Source organism: Punica granatum, chromosome 2 (assembly GCF_007655135.1).
Source record: "Punica granatum isolate Tunisia-2019 chromosome 2, ASM765513v2, whole genome shotgun sequence".
In the NCBI taxonomy this organism is placed as follows: domain Eukaryota; kingdom Viridiplantae; phylum Streptophyta; class Magnoliopsida; order Myrtales; family Lythraceae; genus Punica; species Punica granatum.
In genome coordinates, this window is record NC_045128.1 from 14,530,051 (window position 1) to 14,550,323 (window position 20,273).

At 39.2% G+C, this 20,273-nt stretch overlaps 2 protein-coding genes across 2 annotated transcripts; one reads left to right on the forward strand and one right to left on the reverse strand.

Annotated features, from left to right (window-relative positions):
• Positions 1-2,123: 2,123 nt before the first annotated feature.
• LOC116196134 (myosin-17-like) lies at positions 2,124-16,649 on the forward strand. The gene is made up of 38 exons (XM_031525712.1): positions 2,124-2,271; positions 2,757-2,900; positions 3,003-3,148; positions 3,227-3,383; positions 3,495-3,553; positions 3,926-4,085; positions 4,193-4,342; positions 4,429-4,565; positions 4,644-4,790; positions 5,226-5,327; positions 5,403-5,460; positions 5,554-5,655; positions 5,789-5,826; positions 6,698-6,824; positions 6,906-7,076; positions 8,009-8,140; positions 8,240-8,349; positions 8,523-8,583; positions 9,485-9,662; positions 10,242-10,447; positions 10,588-10,707; positions 10,807-10,905; positions 11,036-11,257; positions 11,820-11,959; positions 12,127-12,244; positions 12,346-12,402; positions 12,505-12,585; positions 12,706-12,876; positions 13,004-13,159; positions 13,589-13,795; positions 14,406-14,543; positions 14,627-14,697; positions 14,785-14,884; positions 14,975-15,031; positions 15,152-15,208; positions 15,304-15,384; positions 15,569-15,651; positions 16,038-16,649. The coding sequence occupies exons 1-38, from the start codon at positions 2,269-2,271 to the stop codon at positions 16,159-16,161; spliced, it is 4,470 nt and encodes a 1,489-aa protein (XP_031381572.1). The 5' UTR covers positions 2,124-2,268; the 3' UTR covers positions 16,162-16,649.
• Positions 16,650-17,841: 1,192 nt separating this feature from the next.
• LOC116196135 (ankyrin repeat-containing protein ITN1-like) lies at positions 17,842-20,035 on the reverse strand. The gene is made up of 3 exons (XM_031525713.1): positions 19,619-20,035; positions 19,160-19,452; positions 17,842-18,939 (listed from the first exon to the last, which is right to left on the reverse strand). The coding sequence occupies exons 1-3, from the start codon at positions 19,986-19,988 to the stop codon at positions 18,055-18,057; spliced, it is 1,548 nt and encodes a 515-aa protein (XP_031381573.1). The 5' UTR covers positions 19,989-20,035; the 3' UTR covers positions 17,842-18,054.
• Positions 20,036-20,273: the final 238 nt, after the last annotated feature.

Consider the following 20,273-nt stretch of genomic DNA (forward strand, 5'->3'; position numbering starts at 1 on the left):
TTCTGTATTGCTATCTTTTCGGATTACTAGCCTAGGATCCTAATGAGCACTCGACATTCCTTGACGATCTTATATTTTATTATACGGTGTGTGTATGTGGCGAAAATATGCCAAGCGTTCCATTAGAGTTGTCGGGTAATATCATCGGAATTAGGTACAAGCATTTTGCTTTGAAAAGCTTAGTACTAATAAGAATTGCTGTTAGTGGGAACTGTTGGGTGACAGTTAACATTTGCAGTCCAGTTGGTGGGGGAAATCAAGGTCCGCTATTGCATAGTTTTGCTAAGCAGTGCCATGAATATTTTTCAGTACTTCTTCTATTATTTACAAACCTTGGTCGGTGCAAATGGGGACATAGCTTAGATTGAATCGCACGGTGCCTGTTATTTTAAGTTTTCATATTACATTCTCAATTGACCAAGATTTGACTAAGTTGCACACTTAATTCAAATTCTGTGTTCTCCACAACTTCATTAGAAGTCTTGAAGAATTTGTGAATTTTCTGGAATACTAAGCAGACAGTGATGGTGATGAAGCAAGGAAGTTGATGAAAATGAAAATCACGATGGATTCTCTAGCCATTAAATAATTGTGGACTACTGCCATGCTTCAGCTGGCTTTTGGACTGTGTCATTTACAAGGAGTGAATCAGAAATGATACTGGGTTCTATCAGTAGTTAAGTGGCGAGTGTTGGATTTTCTTCATCTTCGTGGAGGTATTGATCACTGATCCATAAAAGGGGAAGCTTATTGGGATGATGAGCATTAACTAGGAATTGCCTTTAACTCCACTGGGAAATGAAGTGGGAGAATTCTCAGTTAATATGGCTATTACAGTGGCAGCCAGAATCTGGTCATATTAAGCATGTATTCCCAGGGAAAAAAAAGTGTTGTGGCAGAACCCTCTTAAGTAACTTGATATTGATGAGCTGCGTACCCATATTCTGTATTGGTGGAAGAGGAGGCATACTACTTAGACAAGTGATGACACTGTAGAACTCATTGCTTGTTATTATCCGTGGCTGAGGATCATCTTTGATGGCTCATATGATCCAAATGCACTCTGTAAATTAACGTTTCCATAGAATATATCTTTGAACAAATTCAAGCTCATTTAATTTCAGTAAGCACAATCAGAAGAACAACTGGCAAATCATTTGGCATGTGCTTCTTGGCAGCTAATTGACATTTTGTAGATTAAGATCTAGAAGTATTTTGCAATAACCATACAAGAAAACTTTCTTCTAATTTCCCCAAGATCTTTGGATTTGGATTACATTTATTTCTTTGAGGGGTAGCTTGCTTGGGTTTTGGGCCTTTCATGTAACAGTAATTTTGTAGTTCGAGGCCTCAATATTTGGTTACCGACTTAAGTTGCGGCCTCTCCCCTGGATAGTTTCTTGGAGCATTCATTACTTTTTGTCTGTTTATCCTTGAACCAAATATCTGGTTGCACTGTAATCTTTTTGCTTGGCAGTTCTTTGCCATTCCTACCCATGAAATTATGAATTTAAAAGAAAATTAACATCTAATTGTCCATAAAATTTAGGAGAAACCACTTTTGAAGACAAAATTATTTAGACAACAAAAATAAGCATGGTATTCAACTGAATTGACTGTCATTTGCCAATCTTGTGGCATTAATTATCTGAAAAAGAACAGCCTACTAGAAGTAACCATTCTAATAGTTAAACATGTTGAAAATTGTTAGTGCAGTTCCTTAAATTCTGTAAGTTGGATGTGTGTTTGTGCATGAAGAATTGCGAGATGTCTTATTATCATAGAATTGATTGAGCATGCTGCAATTATCTGTTTGGTCAGTATGAGAACCAACACAAACCAAAGGAGCTTATAGAAATTTGTCTTGTTTCTCTTCTTTCCTGGTAACTGTCTGTTCAGTAATATTTATAATATTATGTGATGAATGGTACTTGCCCTTTAGTATATGATTTTTATTTAAGTTCATTTGATTTTGTTCTTTCCAACTAATCTGTGAATCTTTCATATGCCCTGGAGAGTTCTACGTGGCACGTAAATGTGTATTCCATAAATTTATTCTATCTTGTCCGTGATATTGCTATGCTATTTTAGATTTAACTATCTATGCTTCTTAATATCTACAATTTCCTGATATTCTTGCAGGCTGCACCTGTGAACATAATTGTTGGTTCTCATGTGTGGGTTGAAGATCCTGTGCTGGCATGGGTTGATGGAGAAGTCTTCCGCATTAACGGCGAAGAAGTCCATATCAACAGAACAGATGGAAAAATGGTTTGCATCCTTTCAACATTTTTACATGCTATGTCTATGCCTTTTACAGTTAAATTATTTTATTCTTAGCAAGAAAACCTCCATGTTGATGGAGAAATCTTCTGCATTAATTGTGAAGAAGTCCATATTAGTAGAATAAATGGAAATGACGGTTTGCATCTGTCAAGATTTTTTAAAACATTTTCTTTATGGCTTATTAATAATTAAATTATATTATTATATATTAATAGAACTCATATATGTGAAGGCTGGTAGGTAACTTTATTATCTACTTTTAGGTTGTAAAATTAATTTCCTCAGAAGAATATTTTTCTCAACTTAGAATTCCAAAAAGTTGTTATGCGTGAAGTAAAGCAGTTTTCTGAACTCGAATTTTTTAAAATCCAAGTTTTCCTCTTAAAAAGCACTTATTTCCTCAAACTCATTTTACTGTTACTAGCTAATTTATAGTTTGATATTTTTTCCATTTGAAATGCTGATTGCAGGTTGTTGCCAATATTTCCAAAGTGTTTCCTAAAGATACAGAAGCTCCTCCTGGAGGTGTAGATGATATGACAAAGCTTTCATATTTGCATGAACCGGGAGTTCTGCATAACTTGGCTATGAGATATGAACTTAACGAAATCTATGTAAGATGTATTTTCAGAGCTTTATTTTGATGCTTATTTTGATGTAACTCACCAATTTAAGTAAAAGGATGCTCATGGATAATGTTTGTCCGTCCTTTTCAGACATACACTGGAAATATCCTCATTGCAGTAAACCCCTTCCAACGATTACCTCATCTATATGATACTCACATGATGGAACAATACAAAGGGGCCGCATTTGGAGAGCTAAGCCCTCATGTTTTTGCAGTTGCAGATGCCTCATACAGGTCAGTGCCATAATATGAATTAATCATTCGCTATTCGTTCTCATATTTTGTGCTGACTTTGCACGTAATATGAAAAAGGGCAATGATAAATGAAGGGAAGAGCAACTCGATATTGGTTAGTGGAGAAAGTGGTGCTGGAAAAACTGAGACAACAAAGATGCTCATGCGATATCTTGCTTATCTCGGTGGGCGATCAGGTGTAGAAGGGCGGACAGTTGAACAACAAGTGTTGGAAGTAAGATTATATTATTCTTCAAGTCTACTCGTCAAACTTTTCCCCTTTGTGATTTCTTTTACTTCCCTTTCAGTACATACCTTACTGGATGCTTCTGGTCTGTTAATACAGTCTAATCCAGTGCTTGAAACATTTGGGAATGCAAAAACTGTCAGGAACAATAATTCAAGGTAAATATTTATTGTCCCTGTTCTCTGTTATGTTGAATAATATGGCTATTTGTCTATTAGTTGTATGTTGTCTGGATGATGAGCCCCTTGGAACTTGCAAGCACTTAATAGCTGAAACGAGTTGTTTAATAACTTACACAGCCCGAAAGTTCTCCTTTCCCTTTTTATATCATGAGATCTCAATTAAAGGATAAGAAAGGGAGGATCTCCAGAACTTCCTGTTGGGCTCCCACAATGAAGGATATATCATCCAAGTAGTGGACATCTTTCCTTTGTCCTATCTAAAATAGAGAAGTCATCTCATGAAAGTTTGCATGGACAATGTTCTGTGATGTTTTAACTTACTTTTCTTGTATTCTTATGAAAATGCAGTCGTTTTGGAAAATTTGTTGAGATCCAATTTGACAAGAGTGGGAGGATATCTGGGGCTGCTGTCCGAACCTATTTACTTGAAAGATCTCGTGTTTGCCAAATTTCAGACCCTGAAAGAAACTATCACTGCTTCTACCTTCTCTGTGCAGCACCGCCTGAGGTAATATTCTTGAAAAACTCAAGACATTGTCAATGTTGCCGGCATATGTTTGTGACAATCATGTTCAATTTCATGAGTTGGTGGTGGCTGTTTTTGCAAATTTACAGGAAAGAGAGAAGTATAAGCTCGGAAGCCCTAGTTCATTCCATTACTTGAACCAATCAAATTGCTATGCCTTGGATGGTGTAAATGATGCTGAGGAATATCTTGCGACCAGAAGGGCAATGGATATAGTAGGAATCAGTGAGGAAGAACAGGTCATCCTTTTTATTTGGTATTAAAAATGGGAGGGATATTGCAAATTTAATTAGTTTTCTGATAAGATTATTATTATTCTATACAGGAAGCAATTTTCAGGGTAGTAGCTGCAATTCTGCACCTTGGAAATATTGAATTTGCAAAAGGGGAGGAGATAGATTCTTCTGTTATCAAGGATGATAAATCCAGGTTCCACCTAAATACGACAGCTGAGCTGCTCAGGTATGCTTCATATATGACTGCAGAAGATACCTCTTTTTTCTGTTAGACATTCTCCATTAATGACCATTCATTTCATAGATGCGATGCGAAGAGTTTGGAAAATGCCTTGATTAAGCGTGTCATGGTAACACCTGAGGAGATCATCACAAGGACACTAGATCCTGTCGGTGCTCTTGGCAGCAGGGATGCATTAGCCAAAACCATGTACTCCCGTCTTTTTGATTGGTAATGTACATTCATTCCTTTACTAATTTTGTTAGTCCTGCCCTTCTTACTGTGCTTCTCACATATAGGTTAATAAAAATTGCAAAAAAGAGGAAAGTCTTCATTGTTGTAATTTAGAAAACATTTCTTTGTCGGGGTAAGTAGGCTTTGTTTTGGCAGAATTATAGTATTGAAGAATCATGTAAGGAAAAATTTTGCACCCCCCACCCCCCAACCAAAAACCAATAATATTTTGAAGTTAAGGTTGTCTTGCAAGGATATCGTAACTAGCAGCCTGATGGTCCTTTAATTTCTTGCTGATAAACATGGTATTTAACAAGTGGACCTCATGAATGCCTCTTTCTCTTGACTTGTTTGTATTGCTATTAGTTATCTCTGTATGCCATATCTGGTAGGTTTTTGTTTCTTTAGTGTGACAAATCCTTACTGATGCAGGCTTGTTGATAAAATTAACAACTCCATTGGCCAAGACCCAAATTCAAAAACATTGATTGGTGTTCTTGATATTTATGGTTTTGAAAGTTTCAAGCTCAACAGGTAAGCATTGAATTCTTGTACGTGTCCTGTCCTCTGTAATTTTCGGCTCAAGAATGACCTTCTGCTGTTGTTTAGCTTTGAGCAGTTCTGCATCAATTTTACAAACGAGAAATTGCAGCAGCATTTCAATCAGGTTTTTCTCATTTTTTAGACAATATATGCACTTTTTTTCCGACACTTTATGTTTCTTCCAAACCTAATCTTTGTTCAATTTGTGTTCGTGCAGCATGTCTTTAAAATGGAGCAGGAAGAATATACGAAGGAAGAAATTAATTGGAGCTATATAGAGTTTGTTGATAACCAAGATGTGTTAGACCTGATCGAAAAGGTCGATTTTCTTTGTAATTTGAGTGTCATGTCTTTCCTCTTTCCTTTTGGTGTAAATGCCACTAACTTGTTAGAAGATCACAAATATGATCATCGTAGAATATACTATAATAAAAATCTTGAACTTCTTGCAGAAACCTGGAGGAATCATTGCCCTTTTAGATGAAGCCTGGTTCGTATCTTAATCCTGAACTACCTGTTATTTCTACCTAAACAAGTATTTGTTTTGCTGTATTTTGGATACCCTAATATCCATTTAACACTTAACTCTTAAATGGACATCTTCAATGATGAGGATTAGCTTACAGTGCACGTTCTTCATTTTTGTTTTAGCAATGGAAAATACCCCTTATGAAAAAACAAATATTCCATAGTTGATATGAAACCTATCCTGGATTGTAGATATTGTGAATTTCATGTCAAGCAACTTAAAATTCAATTTTGATGGAAAATTATATTAAGACTATACTTAACCATAATAATATTTGCAGTAACAACTGATTATCGTTTTAGGCAACTTAATAGTGGAAACTCAAGTTTGGTAGGAAACTACATCTCGCATCTACTATATATGTATTTTCTTACCCTAATGTGAACAGTCTATGTGAAGAAGATACTGAATACATTATGACCACGAGAGAAATCTTGATGATGTGATGGAGTAAGAATTCTCGATGATGTGGCAGCATGAGATATTGATGAAGAGCTAGCTATAATATAGTTATTGGTGATTGATGCAGATATAGATTGGTTATTAGGAACTTCCAACTTAAAAAAAAAAAAGGACATGCATCTTTAAGACTGTCTAGATGAAGTGAAGTTCAGAAAAATAATAAAGATATATCATATGAATGTAGAATAATCAGAAGATTTGTTGTAAGTGATGCAATTTCCTAGTTTACTAGCATAACTTCCATCTTATATTGGTATTATAAATTTTTGCATGTCCATTCTTGATTTTGTGAACAAGAAAACAATTGTCTAATTGCGGGCAGTTACATATTATTTGATTCCTTTATTGATTCAGTTTCATTTGTTCACAGCATGTTTCCCAAGTCGACACATGAGACATTTGCCCAGAAGCTGTACCAAACCTTTAAGAACAATAAACGCTTCATCAAACCTAAGCTTTCTCGTACAAGTTTCACTCTATCTCATTATGCTGGAGAGGTAATGTATTTCCTGATTGGATTACTTGTATCACTTGACACCAAATTATGAGTAACTTTAGGAATCTTTCACTTTTTTTAGGTCACATATCTGGCTGATTTGTTCCTTGACAAAAACAAAGATTATGTCGTGGCCGAACATCAAGATCTATTGACAGCCTCCACATGTTCCTTTGTGGCTGGGCTTTTTCCTCCATCTCCTGAGGAATCATCGAAGTCATCCAAATTTTCATCTATTGGGTCGCGGTTTAAGGTGTGCTTGGCTAAACTATCAGTACAACCAAATTCAACAAACTCAACCAGCTCAGTAAAAATTTGAGTTGGATTATATGACCATGATTTTACTTCACACAAATATGAATGTTAAAATGAAGGAACTATTCCTTCACACCTGGGAGTTCTCATTTGGAGATTATACATGGGAAGACAATGGTCTGAGCTGTGTCTTAACTCTGTGATGAAGATGTCAAATGGTTTTTCTCATAATTCATTTTGTACATTTGATTGATTTAGGCGCTGAAGGTACAGGAGAAGTGTTATATGCTTGTATAGGCTCATGTTGACTGAGTATTTATTTATTTATTATTAATTACATTATCTACTGCCTGGTCCATCTTATTTGCTGAGTTTTCATCTCTGTTTAGCTCCCGAGAAACTGAAACTCAGAATCATATATCTAAATAAAATATTTGGACATTCCTTTTCTGTTCTTTTTTTATTATTTTCTTTTTATGGTCAAATGTGTGGATTTTGATGTGGTAGTTTCTCAGCCATGTTCTCACACTTTTTCAGTTTGTACAAGTTTGATTCACTATAACGAACAATCCAGCAAGTTAAAATTTTTTCCTTTCTAGTAAAGAAGTTGAAAGGTAAGGGTACTATAGTAAGGTGGCAAAGGAAAGTAGCTTCAGATCTAGTTTTTCTTGGGCGTGGAACATGAATTGCATTCTTTGTCAAGTTGCAGTAACTGGTCATTATTTTTTCAGGAGATGCTCCAGAATGAATAACCTGACCGGACATCATTAAAGTTTTCTTTACTGCTGAATATATCTGATCTTTGCGAACAATTCTATACTGCTTTTATGAAGTGCTGTTGCTTGTCTTGAGAATGACAGTCAACTTGAGATGCTCCTACATTTTGGCTGTAGAAAGTCAGCTAAATTACATTCTCTCTGAAAAATGCAGTTGCAACTTCAATCTTTAATGGAGACCTTAAGTTCAACAGAACCTCACTATATCAGATGCGTCAAGCCAAACAATGTCCTCAAACCTGCTATTTTTGAGAATTTGAACATCATCCAACAGCTCCGATGTGGTGTGAGTACACCTGACCTCCTCTGTTGTCTGCGCTCACTAATATGTAAAACTGATTTTAACTTAATATAACTTTATGTTGTCCTTCTTTTCCAATTGTAGGGTGTCCTCGAGGCTATCAGGATTAGCTGTGCTGGATATCCAACTAGACGAACATTTTATGAGTTTCTTCTACGCTTTGGTGTGCTTGCTCCAGAGGTTTTGGATGGAAAGTAAGTCTTTGGTTCTTACTTTCTTTATGTGTCAAACAGTAGGTTGTGACCTTTAGTTTGTTATATGTGTTGCCCACACTGTAAAAGGGGGATTCAAAAACTAAGTATTCTTCTTTCTCAATATTATTATTACAATGTCCTATTTTTATGAGTGATTGTTATTTCTTTCTCAGCTGTGATGACAAAGTTGCATGCCAGAAAATTTTGGACAAAATGGGACTGAAAGGTTACCAGGTAATTCAGATATAGTCCTGAAACTTGTTCCTCACCATAATGAAAACCCCTCGCATGTTTGGAGTGTATTAGCACTAGTTCAAAGCCTTTATGGGTTTATATGATGATGTCCCATAGTTTCATGCAGTAACAGTTGATGAAAATAAAAGGATGAATTTGAAGAGGTATCTGGAATTAAGAGCTTGGTATTTCTTGGTCTTTAACCCTTTGACAGCCACGCTGTTCATGCTCCAGAAAGTATAGACAGGGGATTGCTTAAATTTATTAAAACACATTAGTATTACCTCTCTGTTGAATTTGCTATCAGACCTACGAATGCATATATTAATATACCTCTCATTGGATGTGAGCTGAAACCTTGCTAAAAGACCTGAATTGTTGACTGTTTCTCAAGTCATATAGAAGCAAATCGACATATAATGAGTATCTTTATCTCTACAAGTTTTCAAGGCGTATGGAAAAGTCAGACACTTTTCTGATTATAGCATTGCAGAGTTGACAGCAATTGGGGCTTCAGCACTTAGCAAATCAATGTTAGGATGGGCCTTGGATTGGCTAATTGATACTTCCTTTGATTGAACAACTTATGTTCAGCAATGGAAAGATATGCTTGTCCCAGGACTATCAGAACACATCCTTATTCTATGTCTGGTTACTGTGCAATAATTTATTGTCCATACGAAATGGTTTTTCTCAGTCATTGACAGTAACATATAGTAGTCTTTTAACTTGAAATTGAGAAAGTCATGAATCTAAACATTATTTTCTTTTTCTTTCTGATGGTTGTGTTTTCTTCTTTTATTCGAATTTACATCTTCTTAGTGTGCATCATTTTGGTGTATCCCATGGTTTATTGGTGGTAGGGCTTTCAATATCATAATGTGGCTCTTAAAAACTGCAGATGGGGAAGACAAAAGTTTTCCTACGGGCTGGTCAGATGGCTGAGCTGGATGCTAGAAGAGCAGAAGTGCTTGGCAATGCAGCTAAGATAATTCAGAGGCAAACCCGTACTTATATTGCTCGGAGGGAGTTCATTGCCATGCGCAAGGCTGCTATTAAGTTGCAAACTCGTTGGAGAGGTATGCTATCACTTGCTAATCATACTAATTTGAAATTATGTTTGTCGGTGGATAGGAGTAGGTTCGCCGTCGTATGAGGCATTTTAATGGAAATAGCTTTGCCTACATGAGGTGAAAATGATATTATCTAACAGAAATCATCACCATTATGATGTATTCTGTAGATCTTTTCCTCGTGGTTTTGATAACAAATTTTAAGTGGGTGACTTTTTTAGAAGATTGATCTTATAAGAAAGTGCAGCAACAATGTATATGAAGCATGAGATGAAAGTTCTCTTCATGTGCAAGCCGGCTTGACATACACAGAAAGAACTTGAAAGAGCACCAGAGACAAAAATTAGTTGAGGAAAATGGTTTACCAGGTCTTGGAGTGTGAATATATGTTTTTGATTCGTCTAACGAGTTTAAGTCTGCGGATAAGCGCACAAAAAGGATGTATGTCAAGCATGTGAATACAAATATTGGAGGCACTTGATAGGAAATGCGTGTCTACATTTTGCATATTGATTCTCATGACTAACTTTCTTTTATAGATGATTGTTTTCTTATAGATATTCTGATCGTCTCAATGATAAATAGGTAAATTGGCACGCATACTATTTGAGCAAATGCGACGTGAAGCAGCTGCTGTAAACATTCAGAAGAATTTCCGCAGATACGTTTCCAGGACATCATACTTGTCTACAAAGTCCTCTGCAGTCACACTGCAGACAGGGTTAAGGGCCATGGTCTCTCACAAGGAATTCAGATTCAGAAAGCAGACTAAGGCTGCAATCTGCATTCAGGTCAGTAGGAGAAAAATGTGGACCTGAACTTCTTCAGCAGGAAACTAGAGGACTTATTGATATACCTGAAGAGGTTAATATCTTGATGATTTAACTCACTGGTGGTTGGTTATAACTGGGGTGTCTTCTGTACTTTGTAGGCCCACTTCCGCTGCCACAGAGAATATTCATATTACCAACATCTTCAGAAGGCTGCGCTTATTACTCAGTGTGGTTGGAGGCGTAGAGTTGCTCGCAGAGAGCTTAGAAAACTGAAAATGGTCTGTCAGCTTTCCAACTGCAATTGTCTTGTTGCTAATGTTTGAAAATATTTTCCTTAAGTTGTAAACAACCTGTAACTTATAATCAAATCCATCTAGGCTGCAAGGGAGACAGGGGCCCTTAAAGAAGCTAAGGACAAATTAGAGAAGCGTGTCGAAGAACTTTCTTGGCGTTTGCAGTTCGAGAAGAGATTGAGGGTAATAACTCTAAACCTTGTAGAAAAATTACTATTTATCAGATGATTGCTTTCTCAAAGATATTCTAACTGTCTCAATGGGGCACTAGCTGGAGGATATTTTCTGATCTTTATCTGTTTTCGGACCACAGACTGATTTGGAAGAGGAGAAGGCACAGGAAGCTGCTAAGTTCCAGGATGCTTTGCTTGCATTGCAGAAGCAATTGGAGGAAGCAAATGCAAACATAGTTAAAGAAAGAGAAGCAGCTCGAAAAGCTATCGAAGAAGCACCCCCAGTCATAAAGGAGACTCCAGTAATGGTGGAAGACACGGAGAAGATTAACATGCTAACGGCAGAAGTTGAGAGCTTGAAGGTATTTACTAATTCTTTGCTCCTGAGGATATTGCCTTGTGGTGTTAGAGCTTTTGCCGTGACCTGATTGGCATGATTGAAATGATGCATACCTGATCTATGGTAGCTAAAACACTAGAGGATGTCAACACATGGAATTCCTTGGAGCAAAATTGAGTTGAGTTAATTTTCTGTTTATGTTTTCAAGAGAACAATGTTCAAAGGCATTGTGGTGGTATTTCTTCAAATTCTAAGGTTACGATATCTTATAGTCATTACCCAACTTCATAGTGATCACAGGGCATAATTTTGTGAGTACAAGTTGATATGGTAGTCATTTCAACTTTAGAGAACTTAGTGACGGTATCCCATCTTATGTTTAGCTTACCTTAACAGCAAGAACAGAGGGTCACCGTTTCTCATAGGAAAAGACTTCACAAAATAAGGATGGTGGTTTATACATGAATATATATGTCAGCATTGTAGATTAGATGATTACAACATACACACACATACACAAATACAGACGCACACAGTAAAATCGCGGCTGCAGGACTTACTCTGAAATACTTGTGGCCTTATAGGCTCAGCTGGAAAAAGAGAGACAAACCATGGAAGATGAAAGGAAAGCTCGAGCAGATGCTGAAGTCAGGAATTCAGAGCTTGCTAAAAAGTTGGAGGATTCAGATCGAAAGTTAGATCAGCTACAGGATTCAGTGCAGAGGTCCGTAAGCTATCAGTGGAACTTTGTTCCAAGCTACCTCATGTCTTCTATCCAGTCTGCCTTCATGCATTGGGGGTTTTACATATTTTCTCCAAACCATTAGTAAGTCCGACGAACCTTGCATTCAAGACTAGAGATTAATAATATTCTTCAATTTTTTTATTCAGGCTAGAAGAAAAACTATCAAATACAGAATCAGAAAATCAAGTGCTCCGGCAGCAAGCATTGACTATGTCACCCACAGGGAAACCCATATCAGGACGACCTAAGGCCGTTTTTCTTCAGGTTCGGAAGGATCTTGATGTGAAAAAAATTGAACATTTCAGTTCTCAAATCTATTCTCATTGAACTTTTCCTTTTTTTTTTTCCTTTCTTTCAAAAAAAAGTCGCCGAAGACACCAGAGAATGGAAATGTCATAAATGGAGAAACAAAGGTTGCACCAGTAAGTCAAAACTATGCCAGTCTGGAATATCTACTTCTAGAAGATACTCGGGATGCTAGAATAATTATCATATTCTTAATATATATTATTTGAATATTACAGGATACTATTTTGGCTACGCCAATTCCCCGCGAACCTGAGTCGGAAGAAAAACCACAGAAATCACTCAATGAAAAGCAGCAGGTAAGAGGACAGTTAGTGCCTAATGTTTTATTTCTTGATCTAAGTTGATTATTGGAATTCCAAATGTTCTACTGAAATATTTCTCTAAATCATTCTTTGAATCTCTGGTGGTTTATCCAGGAGAATCAAGAACTGTTGATAAAATGTGTATCCCAAAACTTGGGCTTCTCTGGGGGCAAACCAGTTGCTGCCTCTGTCATATACAAGTCCCTGCTTCATTGGAGGTCATTTGAAGTTGAAAGGACAAGTATTTTTGACCGGATCATCCAAACCATTGCTGTGGCAATAGAAGTAAGTCAAAGTGGGATCCCAGATTGTCAACTTAGTGGCTTACCGCAGCTTCTTTTAATCATATAGAAGCCTTTCCATGTAAAATAGCTGTTATTTACTAATGCTATTTGCTGCTTTATTGCTGAAGGTTCCTGATAATAATGAAGTACTGGCCTATTGGTTATCTAATGCATCTACTTTGTTGTCGCTACTCCAACACACACTCAAAGCGACAGGAGCAGCTAGCCTGACTCCTCAACGGCGGAGAACTTCATCTGCATCTCTTTTTGGAAGAATGTCACAAGTATGAACTGAAAGCAAAACCTTATAGAAAGACTGTTACTCTTTGCTCTTTTAGGCATAATGTTCGCAACTCTGGAGTTAATGCATTTAATGGTCGACCCATGTTTCTCAGTGGATTATTAAACATAATTTGAGAAATCACTAAAATGTAAGTTAATAAGTTTCACAAAAAAGCTGATTGTTTCAGGGAAAACATAGGTCAGTTTACTCAAGAATATTGCTAGTTCAATGGGTTAACTTGCAATGGCAAAAAAAAAGGGGTTAAATTGCATACCCAAATCTGTGAAGAAACATGTGCTCCAGGGTGATCTGTTTGGCCAGGCCAATTTGTTTATTAGAAAAGTACATAGAAGTACCTTATATACTTGACCCCTAATCAGATCTTTTCCTTCATGCTGACTTATTACTTGTCTTCGTTATTAACTGGCAGGGTCTACGGGCATCTCCCCAAAGTCCGGGGCTTTCATTCCTCAACAACCGTGGCTTCCGCAGACTAGATGACTTGAGGCAAGTCGAGGCCAAGTATCCAGCACTGTTGTTTAAGCAGCAGCTTACTGCTTTCCTTGAAAAAATGTACGGCATGATTAGAGACAACCTAAAGAAGGAGATCTCTCCATTGCTTGGATTATGCATTCAGGTAGTTCCCAACTTGATTATTCAGGGTAATTATAGAAAGCAAAAGTGCCTGAAGGATTAAGCCACCTTTGGGAATATATTTCCCAGGAATCCAGCCATATAAGGCTCATTTGATAGCTCACATCATGAAGGTGTAAAAACAAAAGGAATCTGTGTCTCTCCGCATTTTGCGTTGACGGGGAACTAAATAGTGAGCAACCCTGAGCAAAGTCTGGGCCTTTTCATGAAGTTGGTGGCCACACAACATTACAGGGTTTATGCAGTTGAACATGAGGTGTTGGCACAATTCCTAATCCGCTTCTTTAACCTCTTGACCAAACTTTGGAAATGAAAGAAGAAAATAACTAGTACATGTACTGTTGGGTTTTCTTTGTGCTTGAAAGTATACATCAGAATTGCAATCCACAGTTCACTTAGTATTATTTGCCTACAATCAGGACCCCAGTGTCATAATTATGGCAACAGGAAACTCGTGCATTTGCCTAACAAATAATAGGAACTGTGATATACATTAATGTGAAAGGGGTCTGAGGCATGTTAAAACAGGCTATGGCCATCAAACAAGAGCTCTTTTCACTTTCGCACGTCAAATATCCTCTATGTGAATGCAGGTTCCAAGGACATCACGGGCTAGTTTGGTGAAAGGACGGTCCCAGGCTAATGCTGTTGCCCAGCAAGCTTTAATTGCTCACTGGCAAAGCATTGTAAAGAGGCTGAACAACTATCTGACGATAATGAAAACGAACTTTGTAAGTTGGTAATTCTTAAAGAATATTTTGGTTAGGATGTTTGTGCATTAACAGCATCCACCTTACTGTTTCTGTTGTTTCAGGTACCTCCATTCCTGGTACGTAAAGTGTTCACCCAAATATTTTCATTCATAAACGTTCAGCTGTTTAATAGGTAAGTGGCCATTCTGTCTGAGTGTGTCTCAGTTATGTGTGATGTATGTGTGGATCTTTGACATTATCTTGAATTTAACATCTGCAGTCTTCTCTTGCGACGAGAATGCTGCTCATTTAGCAACGGGGAGTATGTGAAATCTGGTTTGTCTGAACTTGAACAGTGGTGTGTCGAAACGACTGAAGAAGTGAGCTGTGCTTTTTCTTGCTTCTCTCCCTTGAGTGCTCATTCTTTTTCTTCGTTTTTCTCATCTTTGCCTGTTCTATTCTGTGCACAGTATGTAGGCTCTGCTTGGGATGAGTTGAAGCATATCAGGCAGGCTGTCGGATTCCTGGTAAAACAAGTTCTGCATTCTTTTTTAATACCTTTTGTTGTTGTTGTTGTTGTTGTTGTTTTTTCTTTTTCTTATGCTGGTTCCTGACCACTGCGACCATTGTGTTTCTCTGCTGATTAGGTCTTGCACCAGAAACCCAAAAAGACCTTGAATGAAATCACAAAGGAACTTTGCCCAGTGAGTATTTGTTGGTTCTAAATCAAATCATCACGTATGATTGACATTGATCTCAAAATTCAGAAATTTATACTGCTGTTGCTGCCTTTGGACAGACGCTCAGCATACAACAGTTGTATAGAATCAGCACAATGTACTGGGACGACAAGTATGGAACCCACAGTGTTTCTTCAGAAGTAAGCAAGCTATCTCAATCGTCTGCCACAGGTGTACCTCATTAAAGAACGAAAATGCGGAGACCTTAATGTCCATTTGCAAGATAAACTTTTGCCAACTATTAATATCTTAAAAAGTTGAAATATTTTCTCTCAATATGTATATTTTCTTGTCCTGAGTTTAAGGTAAAGTTTGTCTGCACAGGTTATTTCAACCATGAAAGTCATGATGACAGAAGACTCAAACAATGCTGTTAGCAGTTCTTTCCTCTTGGATGATGATTCGAGGTATCATTTTGTTTGACAAATTCAATTCTAAAACCCTTGTTTGTACGGTTCACATATAAATAGAATCATAAAATTTAGACCCGACCAAATAGATGGAACCAGCTGAGTTAGGGGTTCATGGGTTTAAAGGAATGCAATGGCCCCACGAAATTTATTTCTAACAAATTTAATGTTATGGAAGCCGTGCAATGGCAAGAACCTGCCTGTTGAGTGAGAGAAACAGGCACGAACTAGCTGGTTCAATGGGCTCAGTTTGCATATCAAGATGAGATGCAGGCTGACCAGGAGTCCGGAAGGCTTTCGGTTGGATCGGCAGATCCAGTCTTTTTTTGGAAAATATGAAGTTGAGTTTCCATTTATCCCTAACATTCCTCTTGCCTATGCAGCATACCATTTTCTGTGGACGACATATCCAAGTCGATGCAACAAGTAGATATAACCGACATCGATCCTCCTCTGTTGGTTCGTGAGAACTCTGGGTTCAGCTTCTTGCTGCCACGTTCGGAATAATGATGCTCAAGATGGGAGTCCATACGAGCTGTAAAATTCCTGCCTCATTCGTAATCCTTGGGACTCACGACTCTTGTCATGTCCAATTGCACATAAGTTTTTAGATCCTTGTACCGGGGCTATTTATTTTGGTTAATCGCCCCGGTAGTATTGCTTTCAAATTTGTTTTTTTCACCCCTCGAGTTTCTTCAACAAGAGGGCATTCTTTTGAGATGCCATTATCACTATTGGTGTGGTATGGAGCATCTATTGTAAGATTTGGGCAAAGGTGCCCATTTCTGCGAGGCTCATGACGAGCTTTCTTTTTCTTTTATAATTAATTTGTTTGTTTTTTCTTGGGGGAAAGGGCTGCCTAGGAATAGTTCTTAGTTTTTGGGATCAAAGTAGGGGTTGGTCGATTGATTTTTTTGTATATGACAAGCACAAGCAGTTGATGAGATCATATAACCTTTTATCGAAAGTTTTCGGGGGTTTTGTGATTGTAATTCTCTCCCTCTCTCTCTCTCTCTCTCTCTCTCTTTTCGACTTTTGAATGATCTTTTCTTTTGCTGGAGTCTGTATATGAAAAAAATTGCAGTTTGTGTTGAGAGATGTTCTTTTCATTTGATGTACACTCTCCATGGAATTTTGCATACCCAGGATGCCTTACTAAACAGTGTTTTCTAATTGAAATCGCCCTCAATAATCAGAGGGAAATTGTGCCTCTTGCTGTTAACTAATCGAAATCGCATGTAATTATGCTACATCAGAAAAAAAAATTTAAATGAGAGCATTGAAAAAAAAAAGAGGAGATTTTCTTTGGAAAATAAAATATTTTTTTGGAGCAAAGAAAAGGTTTTTCTGTTTTCCTTCCAGTTTGAGAAATGGATGGTCGCATGGTCGGAGGGGGCGATGCCTCCACCGACCACCGTGTCCGATCACCCTAACGTTTCCGGAGGAAGGAGCTGATGGCAGTGGGAATAGGGCGGGCATGGTTGGCGGGTGGCTTGCCTTAGGGGCAACTCTTGGCATTGTGGGTGGTTTGCAAAAATAATTTCTGGAAGTAGAAAAAATTACGACTCATGCCTCTGTATAGTTAGAAACGACTTTTAGGAGGATTTGGCAAAACTGTTCCATTAGATCGCACAATGCTCGGCTGAGACAAGCAAATAACCGAAATGGCATATGTGACGGCGCGGGGAATATTTGGCTTGGCTTATAATAACTTTTTATCAAGAAAGAGAGCTTCTGGTCACTTCCTGTTAATAGCAACAGTCCCTTATAATTGGAGGAAGGTCCTAAAGTTTCGATGAAGTGCATAGTCCCTGATCAGGAACATTATAGGCAACGGTTTTTGGTTCGATAATTGCCACCAGAAGCCCGCTGATTAATTTAGCACCAGGGGGGAGCTACCTTAAACTCCGGTGCGTCTCCTCAGGACAAAGTTGCTGAAGTGATTCAACACAGCGCCTGGAATTGGACGAGCGAGGTGGTTGATATCCACACCACATGAAGGTAGTGATGACATGACAAGGTCAAGTTGGTAGCTGATGATATGGTTTCAACCGTGCATCGGTCCCCCGACATTGTTTTGCGTCTTGGCTTCTTGCCATAAACAATAGATTATATATATACACTGGATAGAGTAGCCAAATGGGATTTGAATTGGAATGGGCAGTGAGGAAGGTATGAGAAAATGAATCATCTTAAGGGGAACTCAGCATATAATTCTTGCTCAAGCTTTGGTATTCATAGACAAAAACCACGAGGAAGAGCGTGAATGTCATCCAAAATTCAAAATTCGATTTTCCTACAACATTTACACCAATCACCAACGATCTACCGGATAATAATGAATCAAGAAATTCCATCGACAATTGAGTCGGACTCATTGACCGTAGAGTACATCTTCTCTTAAACCTCCTCTCCTTCTCGTTCATGATCACCACCAGCACCAAGTGTCGCCGAAGGCTTCTCCTCTTTCCCCTTAAGCAACCCATACTTTCTGAGGATCCAGAGGTTCATTCGAGCGATGTTACCCAAGAGCACGACGATCACGAGGCAGAGCCATGCAAGCATCGATATCTCGGTCACGTCCCGCAGCCTCTTTTCCGCGTCGTCCGGGGACATGTGCCTCAGCGCTAAGAAGTAGGTGATGACCTGAGCGGTGATCGCAATCCACATGATCGCCATCTGGACCCACATCCACCTCTTCTTGTTCATTGGAAGCCCACTTACTAGCAGCAGGATTATGCTGAGGGATGCCAGGAATGCGATCGTGTTGAATATCATGTACAGCCCGTACTCCTTCTTCTGGTTGTAGGCCATGATCGCCGCCCCCGCCCTGTGCGGATTCTTGACCGCCACGCCATTTGCATCCATTGTCAGGTCATCCTGCCAGACCCCTCCTGGAGGCGTGATCGCAGCTTGGAATGCCACAGTAGCAATCAGCGAGGCCACCACCATGAGGGCACTCTTCTTCCTGCCCAGCCAGTCAGTTCCGTGCTTATGCTTCGGCTGCGAGAGCTTCTTTGCCAAGCTGCCTCCTTTCTGCAGTATTGGTGATGGAGATTTTGAGGTTTCCGGGCACCCTATTGGATTGTCATAGGGGTGGTAGGCACGGGAGGAGATCGAGTGAGTTTCCTTGGCACTCGAGGCATCTGCTGTTATGAGAGAATCCTGGATTTCCAAGTCATCCAGTTCCCGGGGGCTATGGATTAGAATATCTAGAGGGGTAGAGCCACTCTTGTTCTGCAGGTTCACATTCAATCCAGGGATCGTGAGCAGGAACTTTACGATCTGCACAAGGTCGATTACTGTCAGAACCGGCATTAGCTGGGCCTAGATACTGTTGCTCGATTGCATTTCACATGATGTTTTACGATCCAGACACTCACGGAACATAACGTAACTCCGGTTGTTGGCCAGTACCCGTACTATTAATTTCAATATAAACAACCTGACACCGAATCCAAGCACATATATTCAATAGAGAATTATTATGTGAGAGTTAAGTTACCTCAACGTGCCTCTTGGCTACGGCGATGTGGAGGGCAGTGTTCCCATCGGAATCCCTCCAATTCACCAACTGATGATCACTGTCCCCTCCTTTCCTAATAATTTCTCCGGCCACCATCTTCAGTGCTTCCCTCCTGCTCTTCAACACGCAGAGGTGCATCACCGTTTCACTGCGGTCCGTCAGCACCCCGCTCAACTCGGGCACGTCTCGGACAATCTGAGCCACGACCTCCGCTCTGCCCTTGATTGCCGCCACATGCAAAGGCGTCCAGCCATCGAGATTCCTCACCTTTCCTGATAGAAAATATACGAATCATGTTGCGAAAGAGGAGCGCTACATTAATCATTGGCAACCTAAGAAAGTGTGGTGCAGAGGTCTTGCGTTCGATTCTCATGAGTGGAACTTCCCGTATCTCTTTGTTTAGCATTTCAGAGGCAAAGATCATTTAATTGGATTTACCCATAGTAGGGCTGACGCGGAGGAGATCTTTCACCACCTCGACGTGGCCCTTCGCCGAGGCCAAGTGGAGCGGCGAGTTTCCATCGTAGTCCAGCTCGATCGCCAGCTCGGGCAGACGGTTCAGCAGCTCCTGGACGAACTTAACGTGGCCGAGGAGCGCCGCCGTGTGGAGGGGGGTCTCCGAGAGGCAGAGAACGGTGACCTTGTCGAGGATGAGAGGGTCCTGCCGGAGCAGATCCAGCAGGGTCGGGACGTCCCCGGTCCTCGCGGCATCGGACAGCTTCGACTCCATTGCTCTGCTCTGTCTCTGTCCCTCTCTGAAGTGTAAACCTTCTCTTTCTCTCTCTCTCTCTAGAGAATTGGACTCCATAGGAATGGAAGGAATCTGACTGGGCGGTTCAAAGGCTCAGTGTGAGATTGGTCAAAAATGGCGCCCGGGACCCCATAGAAGTTTCCGAAGACCGTTTGGGAAGGCGTTGACTTTGACTAATTGTATGAATGGTTAGTTGTCGGAGGGGGCAGTTATTCTTAAGTAGATTTTCATTAATCTCATTCTGTCACATGGAGTAAAGAAACAGTAATTAGATTCTAACATTCTAATGAGAAAGGTATAGGGTATAATCACTTAAAAATATGTATCTTAATATAGAGTGAA